General features: G+C 40.9%; 3 protein-coding genes across 13 annotated transcripts in view; all 3 read left to right on the top strand.

The window, feature by feature from the left end:
• The first annotated feature begins 325 nt into the window (after positions 1 to 325).
• On the top strand, positions 326 to 10,994 carry slc39a8 (solute carrier family 39 member 8). The gene is made up of 8 exons (XM_069535576.1): positions 326 to 1,540; positions 2,832 to 2,994; positions 5,365 to 5,534; positions 5,648 to 5,770; positions 6,256 to 6,399; positions 7,587 to 7,794; positions 8,543 to 8,727; positions 9,661 to 10,994. The coding sequence occupies exons 1-8, from the start codon at positions 1,322 to 1,324 to the stop codon at positions 9,805 to 9,807; spliced, it is 1,359 nt and encodes a 452-aa protein (XP_069391677.1). The 5' UTR covers positions 326 to 1,321; the 3' UTR covers positions 9,808 to 10,994.
• Positions 10,995 to 11,568: 574 nt separating this feature from the next.
• On the top strand, positions 11,569 to 14,113 carry LOC109636400 (probable N-acetyltransferase camello). 2 transcript variants are annotated; one of them, XM_020098073.2, is made up of 2 exons: positions 11,569 to 11,757; positions 12,678 to 14,113. In XM_020098073.2, the coding sequence occupies exon 2, from the start codon at positions 12,687 to 12,689 to the stop codon at positions 13,359 to 13,361; it is 675 nt and encodes a 224-aa protein (XP_019953632.1). In that variant the 5' UTR covers positions 11,569 to 11,757; positions 12,678 to 12,686; the 3' UTR covers positions 13,362 to 14,113. The 2 variants fall into 2 exon arrangements, with proteins under 2 accessions (XP_019953632.1, XP_069391678.1); XM_069535577.1 differs by lacking the exon at positions 11,569 to 11,757 and adding an exon at positions 11,876 to 12,016.
• Positions 14,114 to 14,966: 853 nt separating this feature from the next.
• Positions 14,967 to 22,503, top strand: part of dctn1b (dynactin 1b) — a 28,468-nt gene continuing 20,931 nt past the window's right edge. For 5 of the 10 annotated variants that reach the window (XM_069535565.1, XM_069535564.1, XM_069535563.1 and 2 more), the window contains exons 1-2: positions 18,504 to 18,664; positions 21,892 to 22,143. In XM_069535565.1, coding sequence (XP_069391666.1) covers positions 18,632 to 18,664; positions 21,892 to 22,143 — 285 coding nt within the window. In that variant the 5' untranslated portion in view covers positions 18,504 to 18,631. Of the gene's footprint in view, positions 15,109 to 15,900; positions 15,979 to 18,503; positions 18,665 to 21,891; positions 22,144 to 22,503 lie in introns of those variants that run through there. The other 5 variants (XM_069535570.1, XM_069535569.1, XM_069535562.1 and 2 more) reach the window with 3 other exon arrangements.

The following is a 22,503-nucleotide window of genomic DNA, read 5'->3' as shown; positions in this document are numbered from 1 at the left end:
AGTTGTTGCTGATTTGTTTTTCTTTTCTTTCGATTGGCTCATCATTTAATCCCTTCATTCCCTTTGTCACATCTTCATGTTAATTTGATTTGAGCTGTTGATAACAAAGGTGAACTCCAACAAAGTGTATTTACTCGGGTAGCCTAATATAAAATATGACGCGTTTACACCCGACTGTTCATAGGTCAGTTAGAATGAGCTCCACTTTTACCGGCTACATCATCAGAGATTAGCACTTTCTGATAAAGGGGTTTATAAGATGTAGTTAAAATGGCATTTGTGATAATTAATCAGTCACTAATACTTAATGCAGACCTGTTAACCATTAATAAGAACAACCTTTGGAAGACTTGGCTGTATGAAATCTTCTTCCTGCATCATTCTTTAATTCATCGACGTATATCTGGACTGTTCACCCACGTACCCTCTGCTACACGTCACTTGGACCAGAATCCATTTATTAACTGATTATTAACTTGGACAACAAGTGATGCAACGTGTTCAAGCCATTTATCTATATTCAAACGTAATATTATAAAAGTATAGAAAGCTATAAAATGAAATCACGGTGAAGCAACAGACATGCCAACAATATGAAATGTGCAAAAAAAAAAACAGACAGCGTCTCGAGTGAGATCTAAAATCTGAAGGTGAAATCAGAATATACTGTCTACAATCTAAAGGTTCATCCCAACAAACCACATCCGATACTGTGAGAAATCTGCCTCATACAGTGATTTAATGTTTGTCTGGTGTTCTGCGACCCTTTGCTTTGTTCAGACTGCAGCGACCAGCAGCGGCCGCCAGGCGACGTCGTGGACCCTTAAATAAATCACAGAGGACTCACATGGAGTGATGACAATGGTTGTTTGTGGTTTCATTAGATCTACTTCCAGCTGTTTCCACTGAGGGACACACATCTGCCTGTGCGCTGCACATCTGCATGCTTTCTGCACACACTCTCCCATGCACGTGCATGTGTGTGTGTGTGTGCATTGAAACGGTGAGTGCACGCGGTTGGTCACCTCCATGTTTTTTTTTTTTTTTCTCCTCCTTCCCTGACGGTGCGGTGTGATCTTTGAACCCGGCCTCCCCCCTCACTCAGCCCCGCAGGATCACGCAGAGCCACGCAGGAGGAGGGAGATCCGCAGAAGAACCTCCATGACTCAGACTCATGGGCCTGACTCCGCTCCACCAACCAACTGCACAGGGAACCATGAGCTCTGCGTCCGAGTGAAGAACAAGAACAAGAAGAACAAGAAGAAGAAGAAGAGTGTTGAGATTCGTTTACCAAGAGGAGACTTGTAGAAAAGCTGCAGACATGTTTCATCTCGGATGTTTCCTGACCCTCGCCTTCCTCAGCTCGTCCCAGAGTTGGCGCCTGACCGCCGGGGAAGGACGCAACTTTCTGGAGAACATTTTACACTTTTATGGAGAAAACTCGTCTATTTCCACTCAGGACCTGGAGGATCTGCTGCTGCTGGTCTCAGCCAGGAGGTCCGAGTCGGTGTTCGTGGACAATCCTCTGGCCAACCAAGCTGTGAGCGTTTACATTTCTATTTCATTTCACACACTCATTCTAATTCACAGAAAATGAATGGGCTGGTTGTTGCTTTCTCTTACTGTCGCATTCAGTATTAAAACTTTAGAACTTTTTAAAAATATATGGTAGTGAATGTTTGAAACTTTGACTAATTGCTTATTTCTAACATGTATTGTTATTAATTCATGTTTTTATTTCAGTGCTGTATCTCACAGGTTTTGGTTTTAGACGTAAATAATGCATTTAATCATTTATTATGTCCGGATTAAGCTTTATAATAACTCCAACATGCTTATACCTAAATATAATCTCTTTATTAAGCTTTTCTGCACTGATTTCTGCTTTGTGGTGACTTTTAGATGTAATTCATGCATTTGAACATGATCGATAAACATATCGGTCCTAAATTAACAATTCAACTTAAATTAGCACTTATTAATATTTATTATCGCTTATTTCATTCATTTGGATTCTTTTCCCATTTTATTTAGTGCTGCTGCTCATGTGTTTTGCTTTAAGATATAATTTCTGCATTAGAGGTTTTATTTATGCACAACATGATAAAAAAAACTCAAAACTGTCTTGCAAGCTTTAACTAGCAGGCTTGCAATATACTTTATCACTTTTCTTAGCTTTTCTCTACTCATTTCTACTTTATAGTATAATTAGCATGTAGCTTCTTATGTTATTAATTATTGATTTATATTAATTTCCTTTTGTTCAGTGCTGTAGCTCATATGTTTTGATTTCAGAAGTAAATTAATGATTAAAACACAATTATTAAACTTTATAATAACATTAACCTATCATCTACATATACCTGAATATAATGACCTCTTTAACCTTTTCTCTACTGATTTCTACTTCGTGGTATAATATCCCATCAATTCATTATAATTAATTACATATTTGTCTGAATTTCCTCTTTTACTTTAGTGCTGTCGTCATAGGTTTTGCTTTTTAAGTTGTAATCGATGCATTTCAATCTTCAATAATTCACACAACATGATTAAAAACACAATTCTGTCCTGAATAAGAATAAAGCTTTAAGTAGCTTGACCTTGTACATTTCCCCTTTTTTACCTTTTCTCATCTGATTTCTACTTGGTGGTATAATTATCTTCAGAATTAACGTCACTAATAGAAACTGGTTTGTCCCCTGTCAACCATTAGAATAACATGTGATTTAGAAAAAACAGATTTTATACAAAAAAAATCAACTAATGTGAGAAATTAAAACATTTAAAAAAAAACAACTTAAATCTGGTAATGTCTCTGTGTCCTTCAGTGTCTCTCAGCCGAGCAGATCCTGTCCCACTTTGGTTTCAGTAATGTCAGTCAGCTGACTGTGGGACATCTGGGGATGATCTGTCCGGCCGTGTTGACCCAGGTGCTGCTGCCCTCCTGCCCCTACACTGGGTCCGAGACCCTGGTGTCTGCTGACTACTCTGGTGAGTTGCTTCATCACGACTGCTGCCTGCCTCCTGCTTTATTTGTCAGGACCACCCCCACTCTGCTCAAATAATTCACGGGTCATGGGGGGTTTGTTCCCTTGAATCCGCTCTGGTGGGGCTTTTATCCACGGCTACAGAAAAATGCTGGAGAAAAGACTTCAAATCATCGCAGATATTATTCCGTTGTGAAGTTTGCATTTCATTCAGATGTGAGGTCGAGGGTTCGGATCTCAGAGCTGTGTCTGAGGTCTGCCCCTCTGTCGGCCTCTCGTCTAGTCTCGTCTGGACAAGAATAGAGCCTCAGGTGAACCCCCTCGTAGCAAACAATAAAAAACATTGAATGTGAATATAGTACAATTTAAAATAACATTAAAAAATATATAAACACAAAAAGCTGAATTCATCTTTAAGGATTGTTATTGATTTTATTTACAGTAAAAAAAAATACAGGTTGTTTTTTTGATCAAGACAAATTAAGAAACATTATAGTATCACATTATAATCAATACTTTTTTACACTAACATTATTGATAAACCTTAAATAAATAAAAAAGGATCCGTGCGTGATAATAAATGTAATCTGATTAGTTACAGGAGGAGTTGGAAGTGAAAGTGACACGTTTGTCTTCTTCAGAGTCACATGGATGATAGAGGCTTTAAAAGCACCGACGCTGATAAAACACAGTACAAGTACATCAGGACAAGTACATCAGGACAAGTACATCAGGACAAGTACATCAGGACAAGTACATCAGGACAAGTATCATGGATCTGAGTCTAAGAAACTATAAAACCAGATTTGACCGGTTATAAAAACTTGAAGACGAAGCAGAGCTCCGTGGGGTCGTTTACAAGGTCAATGATGTCACTTGGTTTCGTTAGCGCTCCAAGCTACAATCTTTGAAGTCACCCAGAGGCCAAGTGTTAAAGAGGGGGGGGGCTTCATGGTTCATGTTTAGGCAGCGCTTCTAAAACAGGATCCTCTGCTTTATTATCGTCTGTCTGGATGGAAGTTTCTGTTACATCAGATAAATGTTTGACTCAAATGAACCGAAGCAGCATCACAAACATCCTCCACGAGTTTAATGATGAACGGATTTGTGGGTCAAAGGTCAAGGTCACGGTGAATTCACAAATATGGATTTGGACTCGTGACCACGTTATCTCCGGAGCACTGGAGGGAATCCCTTCGCATTTGGCACAAACGTCTACTTGGTGAAATGTGAACATGATGGATCAGGAAGTCACGAAGGAAGTCTGTGACCTCACAACATACACCACTGACCATAATTCAATAATCCACACTTTTATCATCCGAACTTTTTATAAAATCTATTGCGTCTTCACTACATTCGTGTATATTTTATAAATCTGGGCGTCTTGCAGCTGCGAGGAGGTAATGCTCGCTCTCTAAAATAATTATTACACTATAAAGCCGTCGGTTAACTATTTGTAAATAGATAAATCAATTCATAGTCCATCTTGTATGAATAAAAAAACTCAATCGCCTCCCGTGGAGGACCCATGACGCTCCACACTGACCTGGATTGACTCCCTCTGACACCGACCTCTCCGTCACACACTCGGTGCTGTTGACACAGTTACAACCAACTGTGACTGTTGTTCGGTCTGATGGTCATAATTCAAGCTGTTTCCTCCGCCAGAGTTTCTCCTCTGCAAACAAACACGTGTTTTGGTGTCTTTTTGCGGAGCTACACATCTGTCTGGTTACTGCGTCGTATTAAATATGAGAAGGGATTTAAAAGAATAGACGGGGATTATTGTCATGCGATTAAATCAATTTGTATTTTAAGGAGGTACACTTGTTTCCGAAGCTTCTGCTTTACAGGAAAAGTTTTCTAATTTATTGAAACCTTTAACGCTTGTCAGCCACTAGCAGCACATCATGGTCCCATGCCAATGCTAGCTTCTTCACCTCCGTAAATATCACAACTTGCGCATGGGAGGGGCTGCTTTCATTTCACTTGTATTATGCGCGATGCTGTTGCGAGATGAGACGTCAGGTGTCAGAACTTTCTTGCCGTGTTGGTGATAATTAATAAGACGTGAGAAACTGTAACTGGTGTTTTACCCACAGGCCGGAGAATGTGACCCACCCCGGAGATAAGGGTTGTGTGGCTCCATGGTTTGTGTGTGATTTGATTTATGGTCCTGAGACTCAGCTCAGAGCAGAATACACTGAGGGTCTTAAACCTTGACACTCGGTTAATAACAGATTCCACATTTATCATTGAAAATAAAACGGCTTAACAGAAAAAGAAGAGCAGAAACAAACAGACGCACAAAGAAACTCCGTGATTATATTGATTGAATAATCACAGCTGATCGTCCTTTCTCTCCTGACAGTGTGGGGTTACGGGTTCCTGGCCGTCACCGTCATCAACCTTGCGTCTCTGCTCGGCCTCCTGCTGATACCATTCACCAAAAAATCCTACTTCCCCAAAGTGCTGACCTACTTCATCGGCCTGGCCATCGGGACGCTCTTCTCCAACGCTGTTCTTCAGCTCATCCCAGAGGTGCGTAAGAGAGGGAGCATCAGTCGTCAGCTCAAGAGACTCGTGCGGAACGTTTAGAGGATGGTTCATTTAGAAGAAACTGGATTCTAACTTTTCGAACCGTTCATCCACAGGCCCTGGGGTTTGATCCCAAAGCAGATAACTATGTGGGGAATGCAGTTGGAATATTCGGGGGGTTTTATCTCCTGTTCTTTGTGGAGAAGATTCTGAAGCTGGCTCTGCGGATGGACCACGAGGTAACTTTCTATTTGTTTATTAAACACTTTTCAGTTATCACTGATACCGGTATCATCATATCTCTGTTGTAAATGTGCCACTGCTCAGCTCGGGTTTATGGGATTATTCCACTTCCAATTGCTGACTGCCGCAAGAAATGACACTTTATGAGAGTCGTGCACATTATTTAAAATAATCATTTTACGCAAGGGTCAAAGTCGCTATCGAGGTCATCGAGGTGACACTGTGTGAAAATGTGCTCTTTGTTGCAGAGAACCCTAATGTTTAATATATTTAAAATAAAAATAACATCAGTCCACAGTGTAGGAAAGAAAATGTTTGAGTCTGAAAAAAATGCCATAAAAGATTTAAGTTTGTATTAGAATATTAAATCCACTTCAGTATTTTTGAACTGCAACTTTCAGTCAGTCGACAACTAATCGACTGACATTGTTAAGTGTCTTTAATGGAACTTGTGCTTTCTCATTTGATGTCTCCTGCTCAGCACGGCCACAGCCACTTCACTCCCGCAGAGATGCCTGCAGACAACTCCCTTCACAACGGAGACATCTCAGAAAAGAATGACTCCGTCATTATGACTGGAATCAGCACCATTGCCTTAGACAAGATCAGCCTGAACCCAGATCAGGTACCAAGCACACCCAGTGTTCTCCACAACACTATTATCTGTGGTAGGAAAAGAAAAGAATGCTACCTGTTTGGAAATATTAGTGACTGATGATCTCTGATTGCACATGTCACATTAACCTGCTCAGCTCTGCCGCCGTGTACTCAGTGATCTTTTGTTTAAGTAGCTCAGTCTTGAGATAAGCTTCTAAAAAGAAGCCAGAGACTTGCTGTCTCGCACAGGTTTTTATCTAAATAGATCGTGGACTATAAACTGATGACTGTGATTTAATCTCTTCATGAGTCAAAGCGTGTAACTGTGCTAATGTGGACATTAAATCAAAACATACTTCCGTAGCGGATGAAGCAACGCGGGCCGATTGGAGCCTTTGTTAATGTTTAACGGTGAAATCTCTGGAGTCTTATGGAGGAGTGTGGCTTTGAAGGGATCAAAAATACTAAACAAACAGACACGATGGTGACACAGGGATCGAGCAGTGAAACCAGGCTGACGGCCTCAGATCCCTTGTCCCCCGGTAAAAGCTGGGATTGTCTTAGCCGAGCACAAAGACTCCTTGTTCAGCGGCGGCTGAGGGAACGGATGTTTTGTCACAGCAGACGATCTGCAACCAAACTGCAAAGGTTCTGTTTATGTCCGCCGGCGCTCTGGTTTCCCATTAACAACACTCGTGCCATTCTATTTGTAATTAAAGAGTTCTGATGCTAATGCTGCACATCCATTTAGGGAAAATGATTCCCTAAAAAAAAAAAAATCTTGCAGATTTAAGGAGCTAATAACTCAAGTGTGAGCAGCTTGACCGAAGCCGAGGTGGACATATGTGCTCTACTGAGTCCAATTCTCCACGTTCCTCTATTTCCTAATGAACCTTTTTATAAATCCCATCATCCAATCTGTCTGTGACTTGAAGTTAACTGTAAGTCTGTTCTCTTCTAGTCTTTTCAAACTGCCTTCACATAGTGTTGACCAGATTATGTCAAAAGCTAAACGCAAAACTTTCAACTTTGTCCTTTATTTTTCCGGATTTGAACTTTGGGTTTCAAACACAGAGATACAGTATCGTTGCGTGTTATCTTTGTGGCTCACTAAATCCACATACTGTACCGTTATTTGCATGTGACTTCCGTAGTAAAAAAAATCGAACCCAAGCAGAAGCCGTTTTCCATTTCGCTCGTCCCGTCCCTCCGCAGGATGTCCAGGGGTCTGGTGTGATGTGCCACTGGCTGCGTGGGAAACAAGTCTCCAGCATCAAGACGGTGGCGTGGATGATAACCCTGAGCGACGCGCTGCACAACTTCATCGACGGCCTGGCTATCGGTGCTTCGTTCACCGTGTCCATACTGACGGGATTCAGCACGTCCACTGCGATTGTGTGTGAGGAGTTTCCTCATGAGCTGGGTGAGTGATAAATGGAGTAAAATCATTGAACCCCCTCACAAGTCATCAAAACTCACTTTATTTGAACTTCTCATGCAGAAGCTAAAGTTACAAAAGACACCAGAGCAACACCAGGTTTGATTTTTTTCGAGAAATGTTAATAAAATAACATTGAGGACATTTCCATTTGATGACCTGGTGCAGCCACAAAAACATAGTCTGAGTCAGTATAAATTTCAAACGTCTACATCTGATTCCATGAGACAGAATGAGATGATTTTTTTCTGCTGAAGGTGGAATTTAAAATTTAAATATTACATTCAAACTAAAATTCCCACCAAGAATCAATGGTCTTTATCGCCCTCTGCTGACGAGCTGCAGACCTGCACCAAAAATGTGTGTCTTCTCTGAGACGCAGGTTTTTCTTTATTTGTGTCTTCAAAATGAAAATTCCTACGTTTGCCGGTGACTTCAGAGACAGGAAGAAGATGCCTGGAGCAAAAGAGGGATCATGTGTTAGAGGTCACGCATGTATTTCATGGAATCATAAAAGTGGATTAAGGTTTTGAGAGCCTAAGGGAGTCGCTCTGAGTCTTCAATAATTATTTTTTTACTTTACTTTTGGCTCAGATAGTAGTATTACTGCTAAATATAAGAATTGGTAGTAATACAACTGTTATATTGCAAAGTATTTTACAGAGCAAAGTTCCATCGATGCTTTTAACATGCTGCTCAGTCTAATCAATGCTGTGTTTTGTTCTCTCTGCAGGAGACTTCGTGATCCTGCTGAACTCTGGCATGAGCATCCCACAAGCCATTTTCTTCAATCTGCTGTCAGCGGTTTCGTGTTACGTCGGCCTCGTGTTTGGAATTCTGCTGGGGAGCAACTTTGCCCCCAACGCAATCTTTGCCATCGCAGGAGGAATGTTCCTGTATATTGCACTGGCGGATATGGTGAGTTAGATTACATTATCTGAGGATAATAGCATAGTAGGTACAATAATAATAAAAATGGCTTCCTGTTGTGCATCACTCAGACAAGGCCAGACAATCCTAAACATGATTGTTTAGTTCTTATGGTCGTTATATAAAGAAAAAAGGAAGTAGTCTGATAGCCTAAATCATTTATTGAATCATAAATCATAGTTAAGGACATTTAAAAAAATCCTGGATCGGCACGTTAATCCACATTCACACTTAAATGTAATGGGTTCTTCTGTTTTGGTGGAAATAGTTTTTTTTGCTTAATCCTGTTATGAAATAAATCAACAAACAGACATGGGTGAAAATATCCCGTCCTTGGTAGAGACATAAAATCACATTTTAGAAAAATCAAGGAATACTGGTTTAAATAGGTTTATAAATATATACATTTGTAGTATCGTGTATTTGTAGTGGGAACAAACAGTTTTTATAGTGATTTAAAGTAGAATTCTCCAAACAATGATTTTTGACGTACAGACGTACAAAGAATAAGTAAGAGCAGACTACAGGATCAATTAATTGCTGCTTTTAGTTATCGGATTTGTTGAGAATGAGACAAATATTGTCAACAGAAACCATCATGTGTTTATTACAAGTCTTAGTTAAGAGTTTTTATTTGTCCCATTTGGCCAATGAGGGTTTTTTTTACATGTAAAAACTCTGGCACTGAAAATGTGGACTCTTTGTCTCCAGGTTTATTGCATAACCAAAATATAAAACCAGAAACTTTTTAACTTCCTCTTATAATATTAGTTCATATTTTGTGGCGTGTTGAACAATCAGCTCGTTCTGCTTGTTAAAGGTTTGTGTGTGTGTGTGTGTGTGTGTGTGTGTGTGTGTGTGCGTGTGCGTGTGCGTGTGTGCGTGTGCGTGTGCGTGTGTGTGTGTCACTTTTAATCACAGTTCCCAGAGATGGACAACATAGCCCGGGAACAGACACGGACTTCCACCAAGATCGTTTTCTTCCTGATCCAGAACGCCGGCCTGCTGACTGGGTTCACCATCATTCTACTGATCACCATGTTTGCAGGCCAGATCAACCTGGGTTAGAAGAGAGGAAGAGAAACTGGAAATTAAGAAGTTATGAGCTGCTTCCATTTCTGCTGACTCGCTCCCTCAGTGAATGTAAAGGGATGTTTTGTACAAAAAAAAACCTAAATGTGTGAAGGACTTTATAAAAAAATCTTTTTACTATTGATTTAGTGAAATGTTTACTCCATAAAAGGGAAAAATCTTTTCAATCATTTCGTGTATGAAATCTAGACAAATTTATTTTAAGGGGAAGATAAATTATTTTTTCTAGTCTTCATATATTCCGACATGTCTTCCATGTGTCGCACCTGAGTGGTGCTGCTTTGTAAACTAACATTTGCTGTGTTGTTGTGGCAGCAGCCATCGTTTGGGCTGTTATGGCATCAGAGTTTGACCTCTGTGTTTTGTTCCTGGCTCTTTTTCAAGGTCGTATCGCTGGACTCTTTCGTCTGCATGTTTCAGAGAATGTATTTTGCTGTCCTCCAAATTTTAGACACTGGAAAATGTTCATATTTTGATGGCACCTGTAGGAGTGATGTCTCCAGTATGTCAAAAATACAACTGTCTTAGTTGACTTTACCACATTATATACAGAAGACATGGAAAAAAATATGTCACACAACCACAAGGCTAAAATATCATGTGGAATTTTAAACTAATCCACCAGAGGAAATACATATATTTGAAAACAACTGTGAGTCACTCCAAAGTTATTCCCCAGTGGACCTAGAAAATAGGATAGAAAAAGTGTCCATGTATTCCAAAAATAAAATCGGATTTTGATGGCATCTCTCATGACCTACTATAAAAAGCAGGTGTGTGATTTTTCATAATTATAAAGTATAAGAAAAAAAATCTGTATATGACACTGGTGCTTGTTATGCAGATTACGTCACTGGGACCAATTTTAGACCTGATTTGCATTTTGTGTTTTTATCTCCTTGATTTTAAGTTGTTATCGTAAAAAGAAAAAAATGATCTCCAAATTTTACTTGGGGCTCAGCTGTTGCATGATAGAAGCTCTTTAAATTTTTCTGCAATTTAGTTTATTTTTTACCATGAACGATAAAAAAGTGAGTATGGATTGTAAGAATATGATGTTTTGGGGGGCATGCACGGTATCATGTGGATATCTTTACTAAATGAAATGAAATATCTTAAGGCAAAGAAAGCAGAAAATAAAATAAAAAATCACGTTTAACTGTTTATTTTGTCTTTCTTTAAATACTGGGTATTGGGTGTGGGACGCGGCTGCAGGGGTTGAAACAAATCTGTGTTATTTAAACAACTGGTTGAATTAGTTTGTTTAGCTTTATTTCGCACACATGGGTCAATATCGGTATATAACAATAAAAAGTACAGTCATATATAACAGTACACAGTGTCACAGCACCTGTCAATCACATTCATTTTTCTTTGTCTTAAAATTAGTTGGATATATATATGTACACATATATACAGTATATACATATATATGTATATATATATACTGTATATATGTATATATGTTTATATATATATTTATATATATAAAAAAAACATTTCACAGCCAATCAGCATTAAAGAGGAAGTAGCCCAAGTCGCGTTCACGTCCCACCACCGAGTCCGTATTCTGTAAATGAAGAGCAGTCGAGCAGATACTAAATTGAACCTGCACCACCTCCTGCTTTTATCTTCATGTCCGGTACACGAGGAGTGTTGCCCGCTCTGTGTGTACACACAATTCACAACACCCGGTTCCAGTAACAAACCTGTTGTAAAAAAAAAAAACAGTGTTAACGTGTGGACGATCATCGCTGTTCATTTTTTACCACTCTGGCGGCCGTCCCTGAACTCAGCAAATCAGCGCCGCCTGGTGAATCGCAAACAAACGAGATGAGTCGAGTTCTCTGAGTTTCTCTGAGTTTCCAGGAGCTTCAGCTTCTCTCGGCTCATCAACACGCAGCCTCCCGCGGGTCCCACAAACAGGTAAGAGTCTCTTTGTTCCATGTTTCTCCTGCGACGTCGACCTCGGAAGCGATTCCTCGACTCCCATCGGCAGTTTACGCCGCTAGCACCGATGCTAACCGCTGTTAGCTCCCCAGTGGACCCACAGTGGTGTGCGTCAGGAGGAGGCAGCGGCTGCTTCGTGAACATGAACATGTTTAATGTCGGAGGATGAGGAACAGCAGGGATCAGTAACGTTGCCGTGTTCACCGTTGAACCCTGAGAACCTGCTCTCTGTCGTGTGAGGCATCAGATTTGTGATCATTGAGGCTGAGCACTGGTCACGAGGGTTCACTTCACATTTACACACACGTGTCGTAAAATCCTCGTTGTTTTCTTCATGTGCACAAGTTACTTTGTGTTTGCATGAGTTTTTCCTTATTTTGCAGTGTGCATGAAATCACTTATCTAACAAGATCAAATCCTGAGGGAGATCCTAAATGCAAAAAAAAAGATCCAATCTCTCGTGACAGGGTTTTATTACATGTTTATTTCCGTGTACATATTCATTCATCAGTGCGAAAGTTATTCTTGTGAGGTTTACTGAGCAAACACAAACTCAACCTGTACTTTAGGGCTTGTCACCGATCGTTGTTGTTTCTCACAACAGTAACAGTGGATCTTTTGTGTACAGGTCAGGAGGGTGTGTATGTATTACAAATACTAAATGTATTTATATATGTAAATACGATTTTAGGGTCTTCCATGTAAAGTGCCTTGAGATAATGTATATTATGATTTGGCACTTTAAAAAAAAAATTGAATTGAATATGTGAAATCATCCCAATAAACAATTAACAACAAGATTAGATTAATACATTAGATGTGCACTATTTTCCTCTTAAATGAAGTGAAATTAATCCCTTCTGTACTTTTTGTCTCCCTGTTTAATTTGAATGCAGAGTTGAGCCATGGCCAATATTCAGATCCGCAAATATCGAGAGGATGATGCCGAGGCAGTGAAGGAGATCTTCACCATGGGGATGAGCGAGCACGTTCCTTCGTCCTTCATGCACTTACTGAAACAGCCGATCACCCAGATGGTGCTCATGATCGTCTTCTGCGCTCTCATGACCAGCTCCAAGTCCTTCCTTCTACCCATCCTGGCTGTCACCCTGTGCCTAGCCGGGGCCCGGCAGTTCGTCGTCCACGTGTTCAACAAATACATCGACACCTCCCTCAAGAAGGACCTCAACAGCATCAGTGAGACCTACCTGAATCAGAAGGACTCCAATTTTTGGGTGGCTGAAAGTGATGGCCAGGTGGTCGCTACAGTGGCTTGCCTCCCTGCCGTGGAGGCACCTGGGTGCTTGGAGCTGAAACGCATGTCTGTGTGCCGCAGTCACCGCAGGTTGGGCATCGCCAAGGCTCTGTGTCAGACAACGGCTGATTTCACTCGGGAGAGGGGTTATGCAGCTGTCATTCTGTACACCTCTCTGGTACAGACAGATGCTCAGAAGCTATACGAGGACATGGGCTTCGAGAAGATCAGAGAGTTTGCTGTTCCTGAATTTCCTGCAAAAATCCTGAACTTCACTTTGCTCGAGTACAGACTGGACTTACAGAAAGACCGGAAAAGAGACTGACTCTAGCAGAAAGACGATTTCAGGTCCACTGCACCATTCGTTTACCCAGTTTCATCAGTGTGCTAATGTTTTCCACACATTGCACAACTGAACACTTGGGACTGAATCAACAAATCATTGTTTTCGAAACCAGTTTTGAAAATTGTCAGTTACTTGTAATACAGAGGAAACTGCTTATAGTGATCACGTTTATCCCAGCCCCTTGCTCTCTCTCTAAATGATTACTAACAACTAATACTTTTCTTAAATGACTAAAATCTTTGTAGCTACATTAATTCACCCATCCATTTAAACGGTTGATCACTATAAGACTGCTATGCCCACGGTCACGCTGTCGAGGGTTTCTTTTGATTGAGCCTCTGTTAATTAATTTTGTAAATTATTTAATTCTTTTCTACAGGAAACTCAATTAAATATATCTCAAGTTGCTCCTTTAATTTTGTAACATTCCTTATGTTATGTGGAGTCAAATTAAAGATGCACTGATCTGTTTATCATCCCTGATACTGATCTTATAACAGGGGGAACCCCAGATTTTACATGTCGAAGTCTGTTTAAAACACATGTATTAATTGTTTTCTAGTCTTCAGAGGGAGCTGTGTGAAGTCTAATAAATGTCCTCGAACCTCTTCTTTTTCTGTGTCTGCCTCAGACTTGCAGCTCGATTGAAACGTCTCTGGTTCTGCCGCATGGATTCTATACTGACTCATTGATACTGACTGATCCACAATAAACATTATTTTCTTAATGCACTTTTTCTTGAAGATGTCTGACCTGCAATTTTGACTTAAAAAATATTGGATATTATTAGAGTAGTCAACTTACTAATCAAAGCTGTTGCAGCTCCTGTTGACGCTAATAACTCTGAGATAAATGAGTTGTACGTATGACTTCATGACTACTATCCTATCCATGTGATTTAAAAAAAAAAGTTTCCAGATATAGCATGAATGTATGTATTACCCACCGGACATATTAAAACACGTACTTCATCTAAAAATATAAACACTTCTTCACTTCCTCTTTCCAAAAGTGTGTCTGCCAGAGTCTGGCACTTGTTCAACCAGTAATGGAAGAAGAACAAGGCCCAGGGGACGGCTGTGGTCTCAGGCTGAAACATCCTGACACATGTTGGGCTTTCGCTAACAAAACATGAACATGTGTGTTCCAGACTGATACTGAACAGCTGAAGACCTCAGGTTGTTTCTGAAAAGGTGGAACACAGAATTCAATCACTTCAGGATGAAATGTAAAAAAGCAGAAATCATTTAGCTTTCGAGGTAAATTAGACCGAGATCAACTATAATTAACAACACTCAGATCTTGTCTTTTTATTTTTATGATGATTTATTTATTTATTCCTAACATTTAAAAACTGAATTCACCTTTTAGCTCTTTCAAGCTGAAAGTGTTTCTTGCTGTAAAAGAGAAATATAGAAATATAGTAATATAATATATTAACTTTTTTATTCAATTACCTTTTATAATATGAAATCCCATCGATAATATTATACAGAATAAATAATAGATAATCCAGATACCAGTCTGCACACAGTTATGTGTCTGTATTTAAACCTTGTTCCGCTGACCGGGGGTTCAGCGGCCTCCTCCGGATCCGTGTGGCGGGCTGGGTCAGGCAGCAGCTCGGACACCTCGGCTCGGATGTGTCCGGTCAGACCTCCACGGATGGATGTAGCCCGTCGGGGACGGAGCTGAGCGACTAGCCGGATTTAAGGACTCAAAACAGGTCAGATGAAGCTCTTATTTCTCCTCGGCATCGCCGGAGATGCAGTGTGAACACGTGGACACCCCCGGGCTGTGAGATAAACGCGTGTGTGTCGGTTTTAAAATAAATTTGTTTTTTTTTAAATAAAATATTGAAGCGAAGCTAACGGCTAATGCTGCTAGCAGCTAGCCAGGGAGTGTCCCTGTGACAGCGGCACACACGAGTGATGGTTTTAAAACCAGTTAAATGTGATAAATATCATTAAACACAGGTTAATGCGACCAATGCTGGAGTCAGGACGGGTTCTGATAGACACCGAGGTCTGGTTGTTGGTTAAAATGTCAACGTGGATCCGGATATTTAGTCCTAACAGCAATGATTGGTCTCATTTCAATTAATGAATCTCAACAAGATCCACGTTGTTTTCCCTCATTTGAATCCAATTAGTTTCATTTGTTGGGAGAGAATCTGTCGTCAGCCTGCAGCCACACCCGTGCTGATGACCCCACTGCACAGAACACGTGGAAATGACATAAAGCTCCATTACTGTTGAATGAAATCACATGGAAGTGGTCAGGGGGAGAGCACAGTGAGTTTTGGAGCTCTGGTCTTTGGCCCTGAACACACTAGATGGCACCAAATTACTAATTTACCTTCACTCTCATGCGTTTGCAGCTGTAGATATAATTCAGTTAATGCTGGAAGCTTGTTGTTTTAGTGTGTGTGTGCAGTGTAAACATTGCCACACCTTGTCATTGTGTTTAAAAAGTGTTTCCTCTTATCTAACGATGAACACATTGTGATTTTGTTCAGCTGCTCCACCCCTGTCCGTCCTGGGGAGAGGGATCCCTCACACGTGACTCTCTGAGGAAAATCAGATTGATTGATAATGTTAATTTGATGCACTTTGAAATGAGCTGCTGGAATGAACAGACTCTGACCCTGTTCTCTACGGATGACCCAATTTTTCCTAGCGATGGGACCAGGCCTGAATATCATCATGTAGTGAGCGTACAGCGAGGCAGTGCACATCCACTGTTCTGAATAGATGCGGAATTAAAGTAGCTCTGATATCAATTGATCAAATGTTTCTTGATAGTGTCAAATATAATCAAAACGTCCGTCACTGTTTTCCACACCCCCAGGTTATTTCTTCCAATAGCTTTTTTCTCTACATACATTTTCAATCCTAATGAACCTGATATTTATATTTGATAGATATCAAACAGAAATTCAACCAGTTCAGTGACGCAAAGACTTACATTGCCATTGATTATCAATCTATAACATGTATTTCAGCTCTCTTGTATATGTTTTACAATTAAAGAAGAGAATAATGGAGGTTACATCGATATTTGCAGCAAAAGTAAAGACGATTATGTCTGGGGGCTTTAAAATGGATTAAATGAACTTGATGCACTATGTCAGGAATCAATAGTTGAAGTCATTTATCAGATAAAAACACAACAATTTGCTCTGTTATTGCCTCATATTAGTGAAGAGTCCACTCATGTTTTCAGCTTAATACCCCATACACTGATTAATTAGGTTTTCTGGCTATGAGGCAGATAAGTAAAGAATTAAAAGGCCATTACCTTTGATATAAGAAATTATCAAAATTACTTATTACATTTAAAGTAGGATAACGATTAAACCGGTCTGTTAATTGTTATTCACAGCTAAATCAAGCTTATTTACTTTAATGACGTCTTAATCAGTTGTGACACAGCAGATTTTCTTGTAGCCTTCTATAAAAACTTAGCTCATATTTCTCCTAATTTAAGTCAAATCATGTTTACCTTGTTTAGCGATGTCCATGAGTTGGTCCTGGACTCGCAGGCTGACTGAAGTCCTTTCGTCCTTTAAAATCCCAGTGTCACCTCAGTCCCTGCAACCTTTGTGTTCACCGGTGTGAACTGGCTCACAGCAGCAGACGTACGGCTGAGCTGTCTCTGTCGTTGTCCTGTTCCTGCATAAGGAGGAGGCAGTTCTTTTGAAAGTGGCTCAGGGCGAGTCGTCTCTTCATTATTTTTTCGGTGTGAGATAAGGGCTCCCCTTCTTTCCGTCCTCCCACACGTCCCCAGCGCCCCCTCTTTTGGTTCTGCCTTTGTCATTAGCATAAAAGGGTGCAAAGAGACTGCAGAGGTTTATTGTTAAACATCTCCAGCTGCGTGTAACTGTAATGCGTATTTAAGTATTTTACATTATATGCAATTTCAGGAGTTTAATGACAACAAATATATGACCTAAAAATAATTAAAATATGTACTAGTATGTGTAGGACAGTACTGAGCCAACAATACATTTTGTTTTACTGGTTCAAGCTTCATGAGTGACGTATTATGAGCTTTGGGAAATTTCTCCCCCTTTCTGAGAGCTGAGTTTCTTTTGTTCTGCTGCTGAAATGCGCACTCTTGTACCATCTCCCATCAGCCTCTAAGCTTTAAGCTTTTACACACAAACCCTGCAGCCTTCTGCCTCTATTGCAAAAAGATGACAACACAGAAAAAGAGAGGAGTGAGAGTTAAAAAAGCCCCAGCCACGCAGTTAGCTGATAAAAGAGAGTTAATCCTCGCTGTGTGATGGGCCAAAGCATCAGACTGGGCTCTAATGCAATCTGCTGGCTTTTTGCTTACACTGTGCTGCATTACAGAGCATCACCTGGGCCTTTTGTGTCCAACCACAATGAAACGGCATCAGATTTAGTTGAACTGGTTCAGGGTCCCAAATGAAAACCTGGCTGCTGTGTTTTTGCATTTTTAATTTCTACACTAGATGTATGTTTTCCCCTCGTGCTCAGACTATTATTAGAAGAAACAGATTGAGGACTGCAGTGCAGGCGGAGCAGAGTTCTCTCTTACAGTATTTCTTTGCTGTATTGATTTTGTTGACAGATCAGTCTTCGTGTTTCTTACATCATTTTTTCTCATCACGACTTATATTTCTTTTTTTTCATACCGGCCGTAGCCGCCCTGAATATCAGTCTAAAGCCTCTGGATCAAACTAGTGTAACATTCATGAGACTGTCAAGTTTATTTTGAGATGCTTTTGGAGGTGAGCATGTGCCGGCTCTAGGACCCAGCACCTCTGTCTGGGCCTAAACCTCCCTCCCTCCTGCAGAAGCCAGGGCAGACAGCAGCGCAGTGCTACGACTCAGATGATGCACTCAGAGCAGACCTGGCTGTTTTTTCCTCCTCTCTGCTCCACTGTTTCCCTCTGGTCCATTCATCGGAGGGGTGGATCGCACTGTCCGCCCGCCAGAAACTTCCTGACAGAGGCACAAGCTGCTGTCGGCTTTTCCCTGTGAGGAGAGAAGAGGCACGGAGAGTTTTTAGAGCAGTCGGGCTGTTCTGTGAGGATCAGGAGAGGGATGGTGTGATTCTTTAAATAGAGAAAGGGAGAGAAGGAGGGAGACGCTCCGGTAGCATCCCTGAACCCCCCCTCCAGTCCTTTCCTCGACCCCCTCCTCTGTCTGGCTCACCCCAATAACACGGTCCTTCAGTCAAGACAGGGGGTTTGTTGAGGGGTTCGGCGACCAGGAAACATGTCACAGACTAGGAGGAGCACATACACTCGGGTGAGTGTGCACAAGGTGTTGATGAATCCTGGTGAAGTGAATGAATGGGCCGGACTGTGGTGCTGAAGTTAGTCCTGATTGGTGCGCCATCGTTTCTGTTATGTCTGTTCGATTTGCTTCACTCATGTCAATGTCCACTTTGAATAGAAGGGTTTCGAATCCATTTCAGAGCTGCGTTTCTCCGTCTGAGTTGTCGCCTCTTTGTTCGCCTCACGTGCCCCTCCGGGTTCAACACCGCTGCTGTGACGTTGGGGTTCAGACCCCTGTGATGACTCGACTCGAAATGATAACGTGACAGGCAGGTGATGGGTCCGTCAGGGTTTTTGTTATCGGCAGACACTGGACACGAGCCACAGAAGACTTCCTGTTGGTCATTCGTCTCTGAGTCAGGCAGCTTCCTTGTCACCGGGAGGGATGACATCAGTGTTTCCTACTCTTCACAGAAAGCTCCTCAGTTATCTTAAATACTCCTCAGACTGCATACTGTGTGAATTAGCCTGAGTAACACGATGACAACATTTCTGTTTACAAGAAAACAAAGTAAGACCATGAGCAGGCTGCCAGGTTTTATCAGAGCATAGTACAGTGCAGCAGATGAGGCTACTTCTTTTATTTTTATTCTCATTTAAGTCTCATAGTCGGTGTGAGCTTGCGTGTGTTGTAAGAGTAGAGTGGCACTAAATAATTCAGCACGCCCCTCTCGGGTCGGCTCCAGCACATGGCGAGCAGGTCGGAGCTCAAAGCGAGGAACACGTTCAAGGCACTTCATTATTTTGTCACTTTAAAGCCGACAGTTATTATAAAACACAATGGATGTTTGAGTTCGTATTGGGGACAGGTGCGTTCAACTCAGCAACATAAAACACGGAATCCTCTCTCTTCTGAATCCGAAGCGATTTCATTTTTTAAATATGACAAAGCTTGAATTAAAGATGTGATTGTGATGTGCAAAGACTCGAGGATGCACATAACCAATTAAATATCCCTGTCAGTGTTGCTTATGAATAATAAGGTAGGTTGATTAGACTTGAAGTAATTATGGGAATTGGGGATTTTCAGTATCTTCTTAACATGGATTTGAATAAAAGACCCATGTTTAAATGTTTAGATTTCTTATGAGCAGACAGAAAGTGGAGATGAACGGTAATTGCCCTACAAAATGTCACATATTGAAGATGTTATATCAGAGAAATAAAGTTATATCATGCTTAATGTTCAGACTGAGCTAACAACCAATTAGTTTCTCTTAGTATCTACCTTCCTGTATTTCAGCTGAGAATGTTTTTCTCTATGCACAGCTTCTTTAAGTCCATTGTTCGGTGTCTGTGGTTGAGAAATGTAAATGGTAAATCATGCCTGTTAAGAACTGACATCATCTTTGAGCTTATGTTTGAAGATTTACCAGAAACCATGGTTTTAAAAACTGTTAAGGTTCTTTAAGTGGTTTTACAGAGGTCATAATGTCACTGAAAACAAAACACTCTTTATATTATCACATTCCAAAGTATACTTTACATCGATTTATGCCTTTACCTCGGGCGGTATTGATGGTTGAGAGTTAAATTTGATTAAACCAGATATTACATTTTACGTTCCCCTCCAGACGGACATCTTCCTCCTCTAAAAGACATATGTATGTTTCTTTTATGAGTTCCAGCCAAATCAAATATCTTTGAATTGCTCAGGCTTTTAAAACCCTCGACCAGAGCTGCAGTGATTATTCAATTTATTCGTTGTTTGATGTGACTTTGATCGTGAAATATTTTGATGTTCAAACAAGTAATTTTTCTGTCTGATGCTTAATCAGATTATCAACTGAATATGTTTTGAGGTCTCAGGGAGTAAAACAGGCAAACAGAATTTATTCGGATCTGGGGTGTTAAATCAATTACTATCCACATTTTACAAAGTTGTTGATTGGTTGAAAAAGTCAATAGCAGATTTGTCGACATTGAAAATAATTGTTCTACTCTAAACCATCAATACAGGAATTCACAGGATCTTGTTATTCATATGAAAACAAATAGATATGAGGATTAATGGTAAGATCTTTGTTTGAGTATCTAACAGTATTTTATTGATTGCCCCACTTACCTTTGGAACATACCCCCCCGCCCCCAATCATACTGGTACCTCTAATGAAAAAAGTTAGTTTATCGTTCTCAGTCATTGTATGTATTGATTTAAAAGTTCTGTTTGCAAGTTGTCAATAGATTTAGTAGTTTTAGACGTTGAATTGATTGGATCATGTGAGGACAGAAACCAGCAGCGGAGGCAACAGATTTGTTTAAACACTTCATAAACGTCTTTCTGCTGCTGCTGTCTGTGTTGCTGCACTTTTCTTTTAAGGTGTCTGTTATTTAACCTTTATGTTTAACAGCAGCACACACACACGCAGTCACGGTGTGTGTTTACAGTGAGCTCAAGGAGACTCAGTGTAAAAGCATCTGCTCCCCTCTGTCCTGTTCTGCTGAGTCACCACCCGGTCCAGGACTTCACACTGTAAATTGGGTAACACTGTATTATTTCATCACAAACTGCTGCAGCTGGAGTAAGTCTGCTCCTGTAGAAACATCTCACTGCTCAGTTTGTTCCGCACACATCAGAATTGCTTTATGAGGTCTCAGGGTTTTGTTGCCATGGAATCATCTCAAAAACTTTAGCTGCAGGCAGTCGTCCTGCAGAAGCGTGCATTGACATTTAGAGAGCGCAGAATCAGGACGAGGCCGTGCTTTTACTTTTTGTTGTGTCCTGCACACTTCACTGAGTCTGAATGACACCGAAACTACTTTTTGTCCTATCACTTCCCTCAGCAGCTGGTCGCCGTGCACCTTACTGACATGGTCCGATAAAAGCGTCTTTCATTGCAAACGTCCGCTGAACACTAACGGTATCATGTGATGCTTTGTGCTGTATAATATTACTGTATCATATTCTGTGCTGTAGCTCAGTCTCTGACTGTCCTGCAGAGAAACGAGTGTTTGCTTCTCCGTATCAAGTGTTTATGTAATTAACCTTATTGGACGTGATTGTTCCTTGAGACAGTTTTTGGAAACTTTAAGCTTGAGATGTTATGATACTGAAACTCCTCTGATATGGCTGGAAATTAATTTTTCTTGCAAATCCAACGAGTACTGTTTTTAGAGCGGTTAAGAAATGATCTCTGGTTGTGTTTGGCCATATTATAAATGTCCCCCCCCCCCCCCCCTCTCTCTTGTCCCACCTAGACTACGAGCAGCGGCAGCAGCAGGATGAGCTCGGACGGGGGCGGGCGGCCCGTCAAAGTGGGCTCCCTGGTGGAGGTGATCGGGAAGGGGCAGCGCGGCACGGTGGCGTACATCGGCAACACGCTCTTCGCCTCCGGGAAATGGGTGGGAGTCATCCTGGATGAGGGCAAGGGCAAGAATGATGGCACGGTGCAGGGCAAACGCTACTTCACCTGTGAGGAGAATCATGGGATCTTTGTGAGACAGTCACAGGTAACTGCAGAGATATTTTATTAAATGGAGAGATACTTGATGTCTGATGAACACATGTACCTGAAGTCAGTCAGTATCTGTTGTGTTTGACAGCTCAGGGAGGAATCCATTTTTAGCCGTGTCATGAGTTTCAGAAGAAGGGCCAAATAAAGATTTGATCTGTTATGTTTTTGCAAATCACAATATGTCACATTTCCTTCCCCTTCAAGTGCCAGAAACTTCAATCAGGTGCTTTCATCTCTACCTTCGAGCCCTCGAGTCCACCTGCATTTCTCTGTTGTTTTAGTTCTTGTAATATTTTCTTTTGAGGTTGTGTGATATTATATTTGACACAGTGGGTTGTGTGGGGGTTGATATTTC

Source organism: Paralichthys olivaceus, chromosome 12 (genome assembly GCF_024713975.1).
Source record: "Paralichthys olivaceus isolate ysfri-2021 chromosome 12, ASM2471397v2, whole genome shotgun sequence".
NCBI lineage: Eukaryota > Metazoa > Chordata > Actinopteri > Pleuronectiformes > Paralichthyidae > Paralichthys > Paralichthys olivaceus.
The sequence above is the reverse complement of the archived record's forward strand: the minus strand, read 5'-3'. Positions and strand labels throughout refer to the sequence as shown.

What these genes read in the sequence shown, in the direction of transcription:
- LOC109636400 (XM_020098073.2), top strand. Translation starts at nt 12,687, where the DNA reads ATGGCCAATATTCAGATCCGCAAATATCGAGAGGATGATGCCGAGGCA.
- slc39a8 (XM_069535576.1), top strand. Translation starts at nt 1,322, where the DNA reads ATGTTTCATCTCGGATGTTTCCTGACCCTCGCCTTCCTCAGCTCGTCC. An exon ending in TTCTTCAGCTCATCCCAGAG is followed by an intron (nt 5,535 to 5,647) that starts GTGCGTAAGAGA and finishes GTTCATCCACAG; the next exon opens with GCCCTGGGGTTTGATCCCAA. An exon ending in ATATTGCACTGGCGGATATG is followed by an intron (nt 8,728 to 9,660) that starts GTGAGTTAGATT and finishes TTTTAATCACAG; the next exon opens with TTCCCAGAGATGGACAACAT.